At 47.6% G+C, this 18,014-nt stretch overlaps 2 protein-coding genes across 2 annotated transcripts; both read left to right on the forward strand.

Moving 5' to 3' along the window:
• The first annotated feature begins 7,331 nt into the window (after window positions 1-7,331).
• LOC133895682 (probable L-type lectin-domain containing receptor kinase S.5) lies at window positions 7,332-10,338 on the forward strand. Its single transcript, XM_062336153.1, has 2 exons — window positions 7,332-8,727; window positions 9,305-10,338. Exons 1-2 carry the CDS (start codon window positions 7,386-7,388, stop codon window positions 10,168-10,170), a joined length of 2,208 nt encoding a protein of 735 aa, XP_062192137.1. The 5' UTR covers window positions 7,332-7,385; the 3' UTR covers window positions 10,171-10,338.
• A 3,336-nt stretch (window positions 10,339-13,674) lies between these two features.
• Window positions 13,675-17,220, forward strand: LOC133894894 (probable L-type lectin-domain containing receptor kinase S.5). The gene is made up of 2 exons (XM_062335077.1): window positions 13,675-15,185; window positions 16,170-17,220. The coding sequence occupies exons 1-2, from the start codon at window positions 13,853-13,855 to the stop codon at window positions 17,015-17,017; spliced, it is 2,181 nt and encodes a 726-aa protein (XP_062191061.1). The 5' UTR covers window positions 13,675-13,852; the 3' UTR covers window positions 17,018-17,220.
• Window positions 17,221-18,014: the final 794 nt, after the last annotated feature.

Here is an 18,014-nt window from a genome sequence, read left to right on the forward strand (position 1 = left end):
TACGATGTGGAGAGGTGGACCACTGACCATGTGCTCTATGATTTGGTGAGAATTTTGGTGTTGTTTTGGAGCTGCCTTCTTATCCCAGTCATCAGCACAGTGGGTACTTGGGCTACTTGACCATGTATATGCTTGCTGGCCGGAACGGAAATATGATTTTTTTTATCAGAAAAAATATAATCCCCTTCGGTTTCAGTCTGAGTTGATCTTTCCATGAAGTGATGATGCATGGTGACCATATTATGTAAACAAGTTAACAATCGTTCAGAAGAAACCGTGTAGTTCAACTTAAAGAATCATATATCGCAGCACGACGAATATTCCTATGTACATTTCTGAGGAACTTTCGCACTGCATAACGGATTTTATGGATCGGTGAAAGAGTAAACAAAGGGATTGTCACGAAGGACTTGGTACGAAATGTAAGATAGGGTGATTCGGTCTTCATGACCGTTTGTATTTTCTGTTGTACTGAGTTCTGTTGTCACGGCACTCACCTACCCTCCTCTTCTCTCGTAGTCTCGTAGACGTTAGCTGCTTTGTAGTAGTTTTCAGTTCCTCTCTCCGAACCCCTGTACATGTATAAATGTCGGTCGAGATGATGAATACAAGTGTGCATTGCATCTCAATCTCTCACACAATTCTCAAGACTTGACAATCTCAGAGGAAATCAAGCCCGAAGAAAGTTCCAGGCAGGTACCTGCCTGAGTATGATTGTATAAATCAGTACAGGTGTGTTTACACTTTGTTGTAAGATCACTCAGTTTTTTTATACCATTGTGGTAGTATCTCAAAGTACAAAAGGCAGATATAAGTCAATAATCAAAATATGTTCATGATGTTGACAGAATATGATTGAATAGTAAGTAGGTAAATAAGTTATTGATGTTGCCGAGTAGATTAGTATTGTTCAATTAATGCCTTGTAGTCAGTTTTATTACATAATATATGGCCATCTATGCCATATCCATAATTTTATATTTTTATTGACCTGAAATTGTGCAACTTTATTTTCTTGTTTGTCGTAATTGTGTATTGTTGCTGTATTTTGCATGATGCTATGCAATATTAAAAATATTCCATGGTATATGTCGAACGATTGACATGCTAATTACATTATTCCTAATGGTAGCTTCTAATGTAGAGCTTGAATCAAATTTTTTAGCTTATATTGTGGATAAGTTCTGTACAGGAGAATTATAGACATTTATGTGTTCGCTAATTGTAATGTAGCTGACTTTCTCCCACCTATCATTTGGTGAATAATAACTGGCTGTTTTTAATAGCATACCTTTGTTTTTTAATAAAAAAAACAATGTTGTTCTTTGGTAAAGAATATACTAAACTATTATTGATTCAACACACTTCAGGTACCAATATCAGTAAGCATGTCAAGATATCACACAAAAAATTGCTTTATATGTTGTCACCTGACCTCTAGGAAAAAGGAAGAAAATGAACTAAGAAATAAAGCTGATGTTATATGAGTAAGTAAATTAACATCTTTTAAAAATAAAATACAACCTTTGCATTTAATTTCTGGATACTATAACTTTTTGGAAGAACATATTTATTTAAATAAACTCACCAGTGCAAGATGACAAGAAGATGCTAGACCAGAACTGCCCAGGAGGTGGTGACACAACTGAGATGATTTTAAAGAAGAATTTTAGCAGATGTGCGATTATGAGATCCTGACAACAAATGAAACTTGATTACGAGATATGCAAGTCACGAAGAGAAACAATTAGTTCAGATTGAAGGAAGAAACAATGATACGATACAAACTGGAAGTCGGAACCAATGCTTCATACAGAACCAATGTATGTATGTCGCTGGAGACAATCGCGATGAACAACCAAGCTGGAAACAAAGTTTCAATGCATACCTAATGGATGTCGCCAGAGGCAAACACGCGATGTACGTTGCCGAAGAAAAATATACGATGCAGAACCAATGAGCAATAAGAAGCAGATTTTTTTAATATATATATAGGAAAACTAGTATGTACTCCTGGGTGTATGTACTCCCACCTCTCATATACCACTTTTACACGTGTGTTATACTTCTAGAATAGGTGTCCTATATATATATATATATATATAGAAGCGTCCCCGAATCAGAGTTTGTAACTGATTCGGTTACACGTCCTATTTGTTTTGTTATTTTTCTTTCCATCAAAACTACCAAATCAATTAGGATAATCCATATGCACTCTTTGATTAAATGTTTTGTTTATTTTTCTTTCCATCGACCGAAACTACTAAATCTATTATGGGACTCTTTCATTAAATGTAGACAGCTAGATGTTCATAACAATGAACGGTCTAGATATTTTTTTTTCCATATTAACGTGGTAATTTTGTGGCCTTGAGAGCAAATGTGGAGGCTCCTTCCACCGAAACTACCAAATCAATTAGGGTAATCCATATGCACTCTTTGATTAAATGTTTTGTTATTTTTCTTTCCATTGACCGAAACTACCAAATCTATTATGGGACTCTTTCATTAAATGTAGACCGTTAGATGTTCATAACAATAAACGGTCTAGATCTTTTTCTTTTTTTCAGATTAATGTGGTAATTTCGTGGCCTTGAGAGCAAACGTGGAGGCTACTTTTGTTGGAAGCAGATTTTTTTAATATATATATATATATATATATATATATATATATATATATATATATATATAGAAGCATCCCCAAATCAGAGTTTGTAACTGATTCGGTTACACGTCCTATTTGTTTTGTTATTTTTCTTTCCATCAAAACTACCAAATCAATTAGGATAATCCATATGCACTCTTTGATTAAATGTTTTGTTTATTTTTCTTTCCATCGACCGAAACTACTAAATCTATTATGGGACTCTTTCATTAAATGTAGACAGCTAGATGTTCATAACAATGAACGGTCTAGATATTTTTTTTTCCATATTAACGTGGTAATTTTGTGGCCTTGAGAGCAAATGTGGAGGCTCCTTCCACCGAAACTACCAAATCAATTAGGGTAATCCATATGGACTCTTTGATTAAATGTTTTGTTATTTTTCTTTCCATTGACCGAAACTACCAAATCTATTATGGGACTCTTTCATTAAATGTAGACCGTTAGATGTTCATAACAATAAACGGTCTAGATCTTTTTCTTTTTTTCAGATTAATGTGGTAATTTCGTGGCCTTGAGAGCAAACGTGGAGGCTACTTTTGTTGGCCAATTACTAAAGTAATAGATACCAAATCAATTAGGGTAATCCATATGGACTCTTTGATTAAATGTTTTGTTATTTTTCTTTCCACTGACCGAAACTACCAAATCTATTATGGGACTCTTTCATTAAATGTAGACCGTTAGATGTTCATAACAATAAACGGTCTAGATCTTTTTCTTTTTTTCAGATTAATGTGGTAATTTCGTGGCCTTAAGAGCAAACGTGGAGGCTACTTTTGTTGGCCAATTACTAAAGTAATAGATAGATAGATAGATGCTTTATGTGATGCAATTCTATCAAGAAGTGCTGTATTCCAAGTGTGGGAATGAAAACATTAGTGATGATGATAAGATTATTTATAAGACAACAGTTAATCCAAAGGTCAATGCCATATCTAGAAGAAGCATGAAAACATCCAAGCAGAAAAAGGAAAAACAAAAAAAAAAGGTCAATGAAAACGTTCCTGGTAATGCCACAATATAATTGGATATTTAGCTGCAAGTTTTGACTTTGAATGGGAAAATCGAAGTCTTGAATATACAGGCACTATTCTAACGGATTCTGGCACAAGTCAAGGTTTTTGCGTATAGAACATTCGTTCTGATTTATCTAACTTAAAATCCGAAGCACAGGGAATGTTCACTCATATATACTACGTGTAGTAAAGGAATTGTCTATCATGCAAAAATGGGTTGCATCTTCAGTATTGGCCTATTGGGAGATGGAGTAGCACAGATGCTAAACCTATTTTCGCATGCATTAATTCACCTGCTGTCATTTTAAGCCAGGGTTTGCACCCGATGTACGCAGCTGAGGTGGCTTGCAGTTTTAAAAAGGTGACTTCGCGGTTGTTCAAGTCATCAAGAAACCTGAAGGCTCCAAACCGTGCGATCTCGATCGCCTGTCGCTAGCGTTGTATCGTGGCTCCGCCCCAGCTGCTATAGTAGTTCGCCGGATGTCACGCTGCTGCACGCACGACGGCGCTCGACCCGTGCGTGCGTTCCGGCAGGTGACGAATAGGAAACCGCACTCGCATTGACCGTTCCGGCCGGTCGCCAATCCCTGATCCTGAAACGCGACTAGTTTTAGATCCCCCTTGCGAATAGAAAAGGCCCGGGAGTTGTTCAATCAGACCGGACAGTATTGCCATTTTGTATTCTAAGACTGTTTATTTTAGCTGAAGATTATGAAAAATAGTTTGTAGATTTATATTATAAAAAATTATATTGTATAATTTGTAGAAACTGGTGGAATTCAAATTACTGTATTGTTATAATCTGAAGGCTGAATTATGATGATGACATGCTTGTTTCAACTTGCAGATTGCGAATCACAATCTACAATCTCTAGTTGAAACAAATAAGGTCTAAGTAGCAAGTCGCCGTCGTTTCGTTGAGTCCCTCGTCTCGCCGAGGCAGGTGTAAAAAGATAAATATACTATGATAATTGTAGATATATTGTTGAGCTGTGTTTATGTAGGCTATATGACTTGGATTGTATGACCATCGTAGAGATAAGACTGAATCGTATTAGACAAATTATAATCAATTCTAATAAAATCTTATCCCACCATAACAATCAGATATACTCTAACACCCCCGCAATCGTAGCGTGAGCATTGTAGACACTCGGACTGGATTAAAAGTCGACGAGTTTGCTCAAGTGGATGATAGTCCTTCTGTTGCCGAGAGCGAGATGAATGTGGTCGTAGCCGTGGAGGAGGGTGCATCCCAAAGCACCAACAAAAGCACACACGTGCACAAAGTTAGGTTGATCTAGCCGATGATCTCAACTGGCGGTGGCCTCGATGGGACAGCGGTGGCGGCATCCTGGAGGTGTTGGAGGAATGCGCTAACTTGAAGTGATAGCTGGTGTAGTGACGAGGACGTGCAGCATGGTGGTGGAGTCACTGCGTGGAGAGGCGACAACCCCAGCAACAATGACATGATCATGAGCACCGGTGTTGCAGCCTGGGAGGGGCGCAATGATAACCTCGTTCTCAGTGGTGAGAGAGCTTCGTGCTCGCGGCCGATAGGCCGATGACGATAGTCCGATGTGTAGACGGGGGCGCTTGAAAGGCCGTGGAGAAGGATCTGTGTCGACGAGCACACCGCGTCACATTGCGTCATCATCAGAGGAGAGGAATCAGCGAAGAGGTCAAAGCCGAGATGGTGAAATCCGGAGCTCAAAAGCGTCGATAGGTTGGTAGGGCGACGCAAGCCGATTTATAATCAGAAAAAATAGAGAAAACCATATATGAAGATAACAGAAAACTTTAAGTGGTGACCGGTCTATGCATCGACGACACAAACACTAATCTAGGGGCTACGCAACCCCCAAGAGATCATGGAGATCGAATCACTCTCAGGAGCGACGCAATGGAAGTTGTGGAGGCGACGGTTCATAATCGACGTCGACTTGTGTAGAAAGATGAATATATATACTATCACTACGTAAGAAACCAGCAAAGGAGATACCACACTAGTGACGGTTGCTCAACACGTATTACTAATGTCCTATTAGTGACAGGTCCAATAAGAACGTGTCACTAATGTCCCTTCTGATCGGGACTAGATATAGACTTATCACTAATAAGTGGTCATCAGTGACGGGTCGTCCTAGGCCAGTCATTAGTGATCAGATATAGACTCGTCACTGATCAAGACTGATGATAATAGTGACGGGTCAAATTATGACCTATCACTAATAACTAGTTCAACAGTGACAGATCGTCCTAGGCCAGTAATTAGTGATGGGTTAAATTGTAACCCGTCACTAATGATAAGGTCATTAGTAGCAGGTCGTCCTAGGCCAGTCATTAGTGACGGGTCACAACTTGACCCGTCACTAATAATCCACTCATTAGTGACGGATCACCTTATGCCAGTCATTAGTGATGGGTAAATTTGTAATCCGTCACTAATGACTAACTTTCAGTCACTAATGATGGTATTCGCAAATATTTTTTATTTTAATTTTATTTTTCTCTTATTTTTTCTCTTCTCAACAGTATTAGAATAGAAACTATTGTATATTTCTGCTCAAGTTTGATGTAAGTTGTGGCGGCTATGGATACAAATGCGTGTTCTGAAAACGGTGCAGAAACTTCCGAGGGCGAGAACTCAATCTTCCAAGCCATTTTTAGCCTCAAAAAATTCAAACGGATGTAACTTTTTTCTGTAGATATCCGTAGAGGCAAAACACGTTGAAATCGGAGTCCGTATGCAAAAGTTATACCCGTTTTACTGAATACACTTGGGTCAACTATCAAATTATAACACTCGACGAAATTTGGCAAAATTAATATTAGTGACGAGTTATGGTTATGACACGTTACTAATGACCTTCGACAAAGAATGTTAAAAAGGATAAAATATTCGGTTTCTATCACAACTATGTGATAGCAGAGGTGGTAAGGTGGGTATATATAAGGAGAAGGTTGCTGGTTTGATTCCCATGGAACGCAAATATTTAAAACAATGTAAAAAAAGTATGGTTTACGGGGCATGTGAGATGAGCCTGCGTAGGAATGGCTTAGTGGAATCTTTTGTTGACCTTTTTGTGTTCAAAAATACAAAAAAATGTTCATCGGTTATTAGTGACGGATCAAGATTATAATCTGTCGCTAATGTTCAGTCAATAGCGATGGATCACGATTATGACCTGTCACTAATGACTGAATATTAGTGATGGGTCACAGTTATAACTAGTCACTAATGAGATAATCACCCACCACTAATGAATTATTATTAATGATATGATAAAAGTGACGGATACGAAACTCATCATAATACTGATTATCACTTGTCACTAATAATTTTTTTTTACACAGTGTATGATAGTTACCGATGTACTTATATAAAGTACGTAACTTTAGATAGCAAGATAACCTTAAAGATAAGATCGAATTGTATAGATATGTTACAACAAATCCTACCCCAACCGTATCTTACCATAGTGGTCGGTATTCTGTAACAGCAGGCATTTCTTCGCGCGCGCACCAACCTTTTGGTCGTCACGTACCGTTCAACGCCGTCGCGCGGAGTTGTCAGATCCGCGCCGCTCGAGCCGCTACATATAGCACCTGCGCCAACACGGTGGATCCCTCCCCCCCGCCCCCTCCAAGCTCCCGTGTTTTAGTGTTTACTCCCGTCCCGCGTGTGCGCGTATCGGCTCATGGCGTCTACATGCGGCGGCGGACATGCTCGCTCTCCTCTGCCGCGTCTGCTCGGTTGCCTTGCCGTCTGCTTGTTCTTCACTGTCTGCCGCGCGCAGCTGCAGCCTCCGTCGCCGCTCGAGGTGAAGAGTTACAGCTACGCCTCGTTCCAGGCCGACGACTCGCGGGACAAGGATCTGATACGGCTCAAGGACGCCACCATCAACGGCGGCGCGCTGCAGCTCACGCCGGACTCCCGAAACGTTCCCAGCTTCCTGGTCAACAAGTCCGGCTCCGTGCTCCTCCGCCAACCCTTCACCCTCTGGCGTCTCGACGACGATGCGGCCGGACGCAACGGCACCGGTAACAGCACTGGCCAGGCCCAGCGTGCCCGTGTCGTGTCGTTCAACAGCAGCTTCTCCATCAACGTCTTCTACGATACGGAGCGTCCCGGCGAGGGCCTCACCTTCCTCATCGCGCCCTCCCTCGACGGGCCGCCTCCGGGGAGCTACGGCGGCTACCTCGGCCTCACCAACGCGGAGTTGGAAGCCACCCCGGCCAAGAATCGTTTCGTGGCGATCGAGTTCGACACGTTCAACCAGAGCTACGACCCTGCCAACGACAACCACGTCGGCCTCGACATCGGCTCCGTCGTGTCCAACAAGTCGGCGAACCTCGCCGATTTCAACATCACGTCGATCGCGACAACGGCAGCGAACGCCGCCAACTACACCGTCTGGGTCGAGTACGACGGCGTGGTGCGGCACATCTCGGTTTACATGGGCGTCAGGGGCAAGCCGAAGCCCGCCTCCCCCGTCCTGGACTCGCCGTTGGACCTCAGCGAGCGTGTCCCTGAGAAGGCGTACCTCGGCTTCTCGGCGTCCACCGGCACCAACTTCGAGCTCAACTGCATCCTCGACTGGAACCTGTCAATCGAGATCATCCCCAACAAGAAGAGCAAGATGTGGATAGTCCTCGTCGCTGTCGTCGTGCCCATCACCGTCATCGCAGTCGGCGTTGCTGCCTTCTTCCTGTCACGAAAGTTGCGGGCGAGGCGGTCGATGGAGAGGAGCCAGGAGCGGCTGGAGCACACGCTGAGCAACCTCCCCGGGATGCCGAGGGTGTTCGCGTACGAGAAGCTGAGCAAGGCGACCAAGAACTTCGACGAGCGGCTGCGGCTAGGGAAAGGAGGGTACGGCGAGGTGTACAAGGGCCAGCTCCCCGCCGACAACGCCCAGCCGGAGGGAATGGAGGTGGCGGTGAAGAAGTTCATCCGGGATGACGCCAGATGCGTCGATGACTTCCTCGCGGAGGTAGACATCATCAACCGGCTGCGCCACAAAAACATTGTCCCCCTCATTGGTATGTGAAAATTCCAGGAATATTATGATATGAGTAACAAATCTCATTGCGTGCCTGATTTCATCTTATCTAGTTTCTTTTAGAATAGGAGTGACGCATGCTTCATATTTGCTAGATTCGAAAATTCAAAAATTCATATATTTGTTTGATCATTGTTGTTCATTGTTAGAGTTGATCGTTATTGTTCATCAGATGAGAGTTGACCAGGATGAAATGGTTTAGACGTCCTAATCGATCCTCTCTAACCAATTCTTTTTCTAGGCTTGTGGTTGCTTAACAAGATTAGGATGAACAGTCGACACCCCTTGGTATTTTAATCCATCGATTTCGATAGTCAATCGGAATGGAGAAGTAGAGGCAATAATACTATTCTACTCAGATCCTAACGCGTTGATGAAATCGTGTACGACCAACAACAAAATAGCATTCCGATCTGTTCAACTATCCCGGTGTTGTAATTCTCCAGTTATGAATTTTCTATTCGGCATCGATGTACTCATTGTGCTTGTTACATGTTACAGTGGACATCCGTTAACGTGTTGACGCGTGGTTCCGAACCTTGTTTGAATTTTGTCAGGTTGGTGCTACAAGAAAGGGCAGCTGCTGCTGGTGTACGAGTACATGCCCAATGGCAGCCTGGACGAGCACCTGTTCCGCCGGGGCGTGCACGAGCAGCGGCCCGTGCTCAGCTGGGAGAACCGCTACGCCATCGTCGCCGACGTAGCGGCGGGCCTCCACTACGTGCACCACGAGTACACCCGCGTGATGCTCCACCGGGACATCAAGGCGAGCAACGTCCTCCTGGACGCGTCCTTCCGCGCGCGGCTCGGGGACTTCGGCCTCGCGCGTGTCATCGAGCACGACAAGAACTCCTTCACCGACCTCGGCGTCGCCGGCACGCGCGGGTTCATCGCGCCCGAGTACTCCGTGGGCCACAAGGCCACGCGCCAGACGGACGTCTTCGCGTTCGGCGCGCTCGTGCTCGAGGTCGTCACCGGCCGGTACGCGCTGCTCGGCAACCCGAGGTGCCCGCTGCTGTCGGACTGGGTGTGGCAGATGCACAGCCGCGGCGCGCTGCTGGGGGCCGTGGACCAGAACCTCGGCACCACGGAGTTCGACCACGACGAGGCCAGCCGGCTGCTCCTCCTCGGCCTGGCGTGCAGCAGCCCGAACCCCGGGGACCGGCCGGCCATGCCGCAGGTGCTGCAGATTTTGTCCAAGGCCGAGGCGCCGCCGGAGGTGCCGCTTCTCAAGCCGCCGTTCGTGTGGCCGCCGGAGGGTGGACTGCACTTCGAGCTGAGCGACATAGAGATGACCACAAGCGGCACGGGCAACGGCACCTCGACGCTGGCTACGCATGGCACCGCCTACGGCAGCTTCCTGGCGCCCACGGCGCCAAACAGCGCCGATGATTACTTTCCCGCCATCTCCTCCGGCCGTTGATGAAGTGTTGGCGTGTGCAGAAACACGCACAAAATCTGGCCTTATCTACGCATTCGGCCATGATCGAAACTCGAAAGAACTTACAGATGAAATAATGTAAATACAAGTCAGAAAGTTTAGTTTTTGTACAGCCAATTATTTCAGCGAGCTGTTCAAAACTTAGAAGGGTTTAGGCCTTTAGGGTATGTCTGTATATTGGTTGGTCAGTTGAATAAAGGACCCTGATTCATCTTTGATGTTGAAGATCCAAGCTAGAACCATAAACAGAGCCCGGCTGGAATGCCAAGCCAGCGCCGCGTCGAGCGGCTCAAACCACAACGCGGCCACTGGTCGGAATCTAGAACTAAACTTGCAGGTGTTTGATTGCCGAATACGAGTTGTAGTTGTATTCTTGGAAATGGATTGTTGATCTACATTCATCCATTGGATCAAACATCCAATCGAATCCCCTATTTATTTCTACACAATTCCAATGATCACAAAGGATGACTTAAACTGGGGAGAATATCAGGTAACTTGTGAAATGTCGAACCTGCTTTGACAACCCTCCAAAATGGATGTATTATAGAATTCGGAGCAAAAAATGGTCTGGCATGTGCTAGCTGCATGCTCCTATCATGCCTGGCAAACCACATCCAGCCACCAGCTTGCACCTTTTCCACCTGACTCAAGTTCTGCTTTCCAACTGCGTTATTCGAAAAGGACTTAGAATTTTGTGGCCGGCACATGGCTCAGCCATCGATTCCGGACAAAGCTCGAGCTGTTCAGCTCATTGCAATCTCTTTTCCGCCCGAGATCGTCGATTCATTGCGCTTTGCGGTGTGAAACTGGCGCGGCAATGAGTCCTCAAAGGGCAGGAGAGTGAGACCCCCAATATTTTTCCCCATTATACTCTCTCTACTCCTTTTCACTCTCTCTTTTTTGACACACATGTCATCTCTAAGCTTGAGCTTACTTATTGGAAGAATCTCTCGCCGTATTCTCTAGGGCCACGTTTCTGTGCTCCAACAGCTGGTGTCGTCTATGGGGATAGGCAAAAAAAACTTTGTGAGGAAGGAAAGAGCTGGAAGTATCTTCACAACCGAGTACTAAGCACACTCTCGCCTTCGCACGCAGGATGGTCGCAACCCTCCGCAAGCTCGTCGTCATTGTCGCGGGCTCGATGCACAACCGCAGGCGCGTAGGTTTGTTATCATGGTCACTGGTACACTCCCCGGTTCATGTGCATGATAGTTGTGAGTGGTAATGTTCATTCCACCTAGGCTCACTAAGATATTCATATGCGCTTACGCAAAGTTTGTATGGCTGTACATCTCATTAGCCCATCAGCGCATCATTCCAACCAGTTCAAAACGTTAAAATGGTAGCCTACGCCTTGTCATATGAGTGTCCAGCTGTCTGCCTCAATCCTTGTGCCAGTCATTAGGTCATGGACCGCCGCCTTAGCCTTACCGTCAACTCCATCTGCGGCTCCTGTCGTGAGACTCCAGACAGTCCTAGCTCCGACAAGCCTCGCCGCGTTTACCGTTGAGGGGGTCGCAGACAACCCTACTCAGCCTTTCCGTCGACTCCATCTCCGGACCTTGCCACAAGACTCTGAACGGTATTGCCTTCATCGAACCTCACTACATCTACCGCTGAGCACCGTGAATGGCCCCGCTCAGCCTCTCCATCGACTCCATCTCCGAACCTTGCCATGAGACTTCAGACGGTTCTACCTCCGTCAAGTCTCACCGCGTCTATCGCTGAGGAGGTCAGGGACGGCCCCCTCAGCCTCTCTATTGACTCCATCTCTGGATCTTACCGTGAGACTCAGACGGTCCTGCCTTTGTTGAGCCTCGCCACGTCTACCGCTGAGAGGGTCGTGGACCGTCATCTTCAGCCTCGCCGTCGACTCCATCTTCGACCCCTGCCGCAGGACTCCAGATGGTCCTGTCCCCGATGAGCCTCGCCGCGTCTACCGCTAAAGGGGTCACAGACGGCCCCCCTTAGCCTCTCCGTCGACTCTATCTCCAACCTTCGCCGTGAGACTCCAGATGGTCCTGCCCTTTTCGAGCCTTGCCGCATATACCGCCGAGGGGGCCACGAACAGCCCCTCTCAGCCTTGCCGTTTAATTTGTCGCCGGCCTCCGCCGCGAGACTCCGGATGGTCCTGCCTCTGTTGAGCCTCGCCACATCTACTGTTGAGAGGGTCGCGGCTGTCTCCATCCGCCTCGCCATTGTCTCCACCTTTGGGCCTCATGGTTGTGTTCCAAACAACCCCGCCTCTGTCGAGCCCCACCAAAGTGGCCCTTCGGGTGATGCAACTCCATCGAACTACGCTACCGTTGCCCTCGGTGAACTTGGTGTCACTTCACTCTTTGTAAAAGGCGTCCGCGTCACAACAACAGGAAATGATCCAGGATCGCCAGATTTTGAAGGGGCTAAGCTAATTCTATACACATTCGCTCCCCTCGGGACCTCAGAACCGACAGATGAGGGGTACTGTTGGGGGAACGTCTTAGTTTGAAGATATATAGACGGTGGTACTGTAGCATCACTATAGTGATCATAATATCTCAATTACCACATCATATGTAAGAGGTAAAATATCCAAAATACACCTTCAAGCATGTGATTGTAACATAATATCTTAGAAACATGGTGGTAATTCCTCTCGTCTCTCTTTCTGTATAAATAAGCCTTTAAAAGACAGAGGAGAAGGACCCCCAATATTTTCCTATTAGACTCTCTCTACTCTTTTTCGCTCTCTCCTTTTGGCACGCAGTCCATCCTAAGTTTGAATCTCATAGGTTAAAGAGGGTCTCGCCGTATTTTGTAGGGGCATATTTCCGTGCTCCAACAGTCACCGTTAGCCAAGCACCACACACTTCGTCAACCTCTCCGGAATCCATCGTGGACTCTGAGATGAAGAGGCTAGGAAATGGCGCTGTAAATCGGATCTGATACGTGTGCCCTTGAACATTGAAGTCGACGAACTAGAAGCTGAACCAATCCGGTGAGCTGTTGACCAGTGAGCAGTGACCGACTGCCCATTCGCCCACTCGCTTTTCACACGTGAATTTCTTTTGTCGTCTCCTTGTCTCACTCCATGCTGAAAAAGGAAATACTAGCTGAAGTTTACAATAGTACAGCCTGAAGTTCATACTCCAATTGCATATCGTACGAGCGAGGACCAACTTAATTTGGTCATTTGGTCATACTTTCAAACTTTAGTTGCTTTGTGGGAATGCTTGATGCTGAAGGCTGATAGTAGCATGGTCATCATATTCAGTTATCCAAGCACAGAAATGCTGTTTTCATCATCTCGCCTATTGGCCTAGCTGGATCTTATCAACACCAGTTGCATGATCATGCTCGTTTTCCAAAAAAGAAAAAAGAGATTGAATGCTACTGTATTAATTTTCAGTCTGGTACTCTGGTCACAATTTGGTTGGAATGTCTTTGATCAGAAAAAGACATACCAGTACGTGCCAGATTGACAAGACCCAAAAGATAAGAAATCCTGCATGCAATGGCGTAGAGCTGCACCTTCGTCTCGGCTTCTCCGAAGTCCGATCGAATCTCACAGCTCGCGGTCACAGGAAAGCGAGTGGAAATAAGGGGGGCGGCCGTGCAGTCTCCACAGGCCACGCACGGACACGAACAGTGGAGGCCTCGGCCGGCTTCTTGCACGCCGTTAATGGCCGTCCGTTTCCTCGTACGCCTCCTCTTAGCCACCACCGCCGCCGCCACCTCGCTCGCAACCAATGCCACCGCGGCGGGCTCGCGCGTGCCCGCGGCTCCCGGAGGCGGCGGCGACAACGTCAACACGTTCAGCTTTTCTGGGTTCTACAGCGCGTTCCGCGGCGCCAACGTGACGGTGCTCGGCGACGCCAACATCAACCAGGGCGCGCTCCAGATCACGCCGGACTCCCTCAACGACCCCTCCACCTTCCTCACCAACAAGTCCGGCCGCGTCCTCTACGCCACCCCGTTCAAGGTCTGGCATCGAGGGGATAATGGCAACAAGGCGAACGACACCGGCGGCAAGAGGGTCGCGTCCTTCAGCACCGTGTTCACCGTCAACTTCTTCCGGCCGAAAGGCATGGAGCCAGCGGAGGGGTTCGCGTTCGTCATCGCGCCGTCCGCGGACGAGCCGCCCGCCGGGAGCTACGGCGGGTACCTCGGCCTCACCAGTGCCGCCACAGACGGCAACACCACCAACCAGATCGTCGCCGTCGAGCTCGACACCGAGAAGCAGGCGTACGATCCGGACGACAACCACGTCGGGCTCAACGTGAACAGCGTTGTCTCCGTCGCCAACACCTCGCTCAAGCCCCTCGGCATCGAGATCTCGCCCATCGGCACCGTCAAGTACAACGTCTGGATCGACTACGACGGCGCCGCGCGCCGCATTGCGGTGTACATGGCCGTCGCCGGGAAAGCGAAGCCAGTGCGAGCGGTTCTTAACGCGCCGCTGGACCTCGGGAAGACCGTGGCAGAGTGGTCCTACTTCGGGTTCTCGGCGTCGACGGGGCGCAAGTACCAGCTCAACTGCGTCCTGGCGTGGAACATGACGGTGGAGAAGCTCCCGTGCGACGACGACAATGGCAAGAGTCTCATGCTAGGATTGGCCATCGGCGTGCCCGTGGGGCTGGTAGCGCTGGTCGCCGCGGCCATACTGGCGTACGTGTACGTGGTGAAGCGGCGGAAGGTGCACGGCCACGACGGCAGCCCCATCACCGGGACGATGATCCGGAGCCTCGCCGGCGGGCCGCGGGAGTTCGACTACCGCGAGCTGCGCAAGGCGACCAACAACTTCGACGAGAAGATGAAGCTGGGGCAGGGCGGGTACGGGGTGGTGTACAGGGGCGTGGTGGTCCGCGACCACAGCAGCCCCGGCGGCGCCGGGAACACGGTGGAGGTGGCCGTGAAGAAGTTCTCAAGGGCGAGCACGCAGGGCCAGAACGACTTCCTCGCCGAACTCAGCATCATCAACCGCCTCCGCCACAAGCACCTTGTCCGCCTCGTCGGTAAGCCCACCTCGCCCCCCAATCCTGCTTGCCTCCGGCGGGGCTTCTTTTATCGGTAAATAAAATTTACCAAATTTACCAGATATCATCAGTAAGTATGATATATTAAATATATTAGATAAAATTCAAATAAAATATCAGTAAACATAGCATATTTTCTACAGGAGTCCACCAGTTGATATAATGGGCGGAATTTTTTTTCCTGCTTACGGGTGGTTGATTTTTTTTGCCACGGTGGAGGTTCAGGGGACTGCTTGCCGTTGTGTCGCTGCTCGCTTAAGCGGTTGATGCCTCAGGCCGTTTCAACGTGGAAACCGACGGTTTCAGCCCAAATAACTGGATATTAGCTTGGAAAATTAGTTGATTCTATTGTAGGTTAAAACTCTTATGTAATAGCTTTTTTATTCTCTCTTTAAGCATCTATTTAAATATCATTGCATTGTACATGTCTTTGATTCTTTATTCTCTTAGCGGTTTTCATCGCACATGGTGTGCCCATTAACAATGGCAATTTGAAAGCAATTTACTCGGCTTTCCAGGCTATGCATGTGCACAGAACAGAGAGCAATATTTTCTGTTGACCCTTCACTTTGGTTAGACTTTACAGCTCCAATGCGTTCAAACTTAGCTAATCAGTGAACTGCCACTCCCTGATTAACAACATGCATCTCTGTGCATGCATACACCTCATTACAAGCAAACACAGAGCAGACATCGTGATTCATTCTCCTTTTACAAATTCACCGCTTTTTCATCGAGGACTCGTGACCAAAATCAATCCTTGGCAATGATTGATTTGCAACAGTGAAGCCAGTTTGTTAGTAATACATTGTAAACGATGCTCTGGTCTGCCATTGCCATGACATCCATCATAACATGCATGCTAAGGGCTTAAGGCACATTTTGTACAGAACCTTATCGCGTAAGTGAATTACAATGGAGATTGAATTCTGACAAGCTTGGTCGATGCATCGACACGGGCAGGGTGGAGCCACGACAACGGGGAACTGCTGCTGGTGTATGAGTTCATGCCGAACGGCAGCCTGGACCAGCACCTGTTCAGCTCGGCGCCGGGGAGGCAGCTGCTGGGGTGGGAGCTCCGGTACAACATCATCAAGGGCGTGGCGTCGGCGCTGCACTACCTGCACGACGAGTACGACCAGCGGGTGGTGCACCGCGACCTCAAGGCCTCCAACATTATGCTTGACGCCGCCTTCAGCGCGCGCCTCGGCGACTTCGGCCTCGCGCGCGCCATCGAGACCGACAAGACCTCCTACATGGAGGAGGTCGGCGGCAGCGTGCCCGGCACCATGGGGTACATCGCGCCCGAGTGCTTCCACGCCGAGAAGGCCACGCGCGAGTCCGACGTCTACGCCTTCGGCGCCGTCGTCCTGGAGGTGGTCTGCGGCCGCCGCCCGCGCTGCGACATCGACGGCTTCCACTTCCTGGTGGACTGGGTGTGGCGCCTGCACCGCGACGCCCGCGCGCTCGAGGCCGTCGACCCGCGCCTCGAGGGCGCGTTCGACCGGGACCAGGCGGAGCGGCTAATCCTGCTGGGGCTCGCGTGCAGCCACCCGACCCCGGCCGAGCGCCCCAAGACGCCGGCCATCCAGCAGATCCTGCTCGGCTCCGTGCCGCCGCCGGTGGTGCCGCCGTTCAAGCCGTCCTTCGTGTGGCCGGCGACCGACGGGGGCCTGGACACCATGTCAACCACGGCGGGGACGACGACGAGCCATGTCAGCTTGTCGTCGGCGTCGACGTGGAGCGGCAACTTCATGCGCGGCAGCCTGAGCCACGCGTTCGAGCAAGACGTCTCCAATTCCTTGCCGTGACTGATCAGTCCATGCTTTTCATCATACGCACGCTGTTTGACACGATGGGTTTTTCTTGGTCACTGTGGAGTTTATTTTTTATTTTTTGCATGGACTGTGGAGTTCAATTGTCCAAAGCAGATCTCCACGACGACAACATGGTTTAGAAAAATGAAGTAATACATTTGTTCGTGTGCAAATAATTGTCCTCTTACGTTTGTTTCGATTCTTCCATTTTCTGTTTTGGCTATCTTAAAATCATCCTCTGTAATTCGTTTCTTATCATATCTAATGCCATTACATGGAAATAAAGGCTACGAACTGAGTTGGCCAGGTACATGTTTACTCTGTTAGATTTAGTCCAGTTCATCATTGGAGTGTCGTAAACAAGTGCATGTCTTCTTTTTTTTTTTTTGCCTATTTCAAAAAATTGCAAAAGTGGATGTTCATATTTATCGTTTGTTCAGCGAGCAAGAAGCTCCTATTTTATACAAATTTTAAAAATAAACGTATATTTCTACTAATTTTGAAAATAAAAAATAAAAAAATAAAAATTCTGCTGGAGCGGAGCCTACTGCATACGCGCGGTGCGAGCGACGTGGAGTCACTTGGCTTGCAGCTCGTGACTACGCCCACGCCCCATGGGCCAGGGCGGCATGTGTTCGGCGGTGAACCACGAGGAAGGAGCAAGCGGCAGCGCGGCTCGGCAGGAGGCCCGCAGGCACCTATCGTGCACTGCTGCGGTGAATTTAAATAAGACATGTGCTAATACTTTATATAGTTTATTATGTATGTAAGAATATTTATTGTACTATGAAACAATTTAGAAAGATTATATTCAGATACTCCGAGTACAGCATCTTCCTAACCCAATTTATAAGGAGAGAGGTAGTTCAGAAAAGAAAGGATAATTATAAGCTAAAAGTTGAACAAGTAATACGAAATAAGTCTAGTTAGATAGAAGCAGAAATACCTCAATGAGATTCACAACATATTTGAGTCATAATTAGATTCATCT

Source organism: Phragmites australis, chromosome 16 (assembly GCF_958298935.1).
Source record: "Phragmites australis chromosome 16, lpPhrAust1.1, whole genome shotgun sequence".
Classification (NCBI taxonomy): domain Eukaryota; kingdom Viridiplantae; phylum Streptophyta; class Magnoliopsida; order Poales; family Poaceae; genus Phragmites; species Phragmites australis.

Excerpts from the sequence above, each read along its gene's own strand:
- LOC133895682 (XM_062336153.1), top strand. The coding sequence starts at position 7,386 with ATGGCGTCTACATGCGGCGGCGGACATGCTCGCTCTCCTCTGCCGCGT. Across the intron at positions 8,728-9,304 it reads AAACATTGTCCCCCTCATTG|GTTGGTGCTACAAGAAAGGG; the intron begins GTATGTGAAAAT and ends GAATTTTGTCAG.
- LOC133894894 (XM_062335077.1), top strand. The coding sequence starts at position 13,853 with ATGGCCGTCCGTTTCCTCGTACGCCTCCTCTTAGCCACCACCGCCGCC. Across the intron at positions 15,186-16,169 it reads GCACCTTGTCCGCCTCGTCG|GGTGGAGCCACGACAACGGG; the intron begins GTAAGCCCACCT and ends CGACACGGGCAG.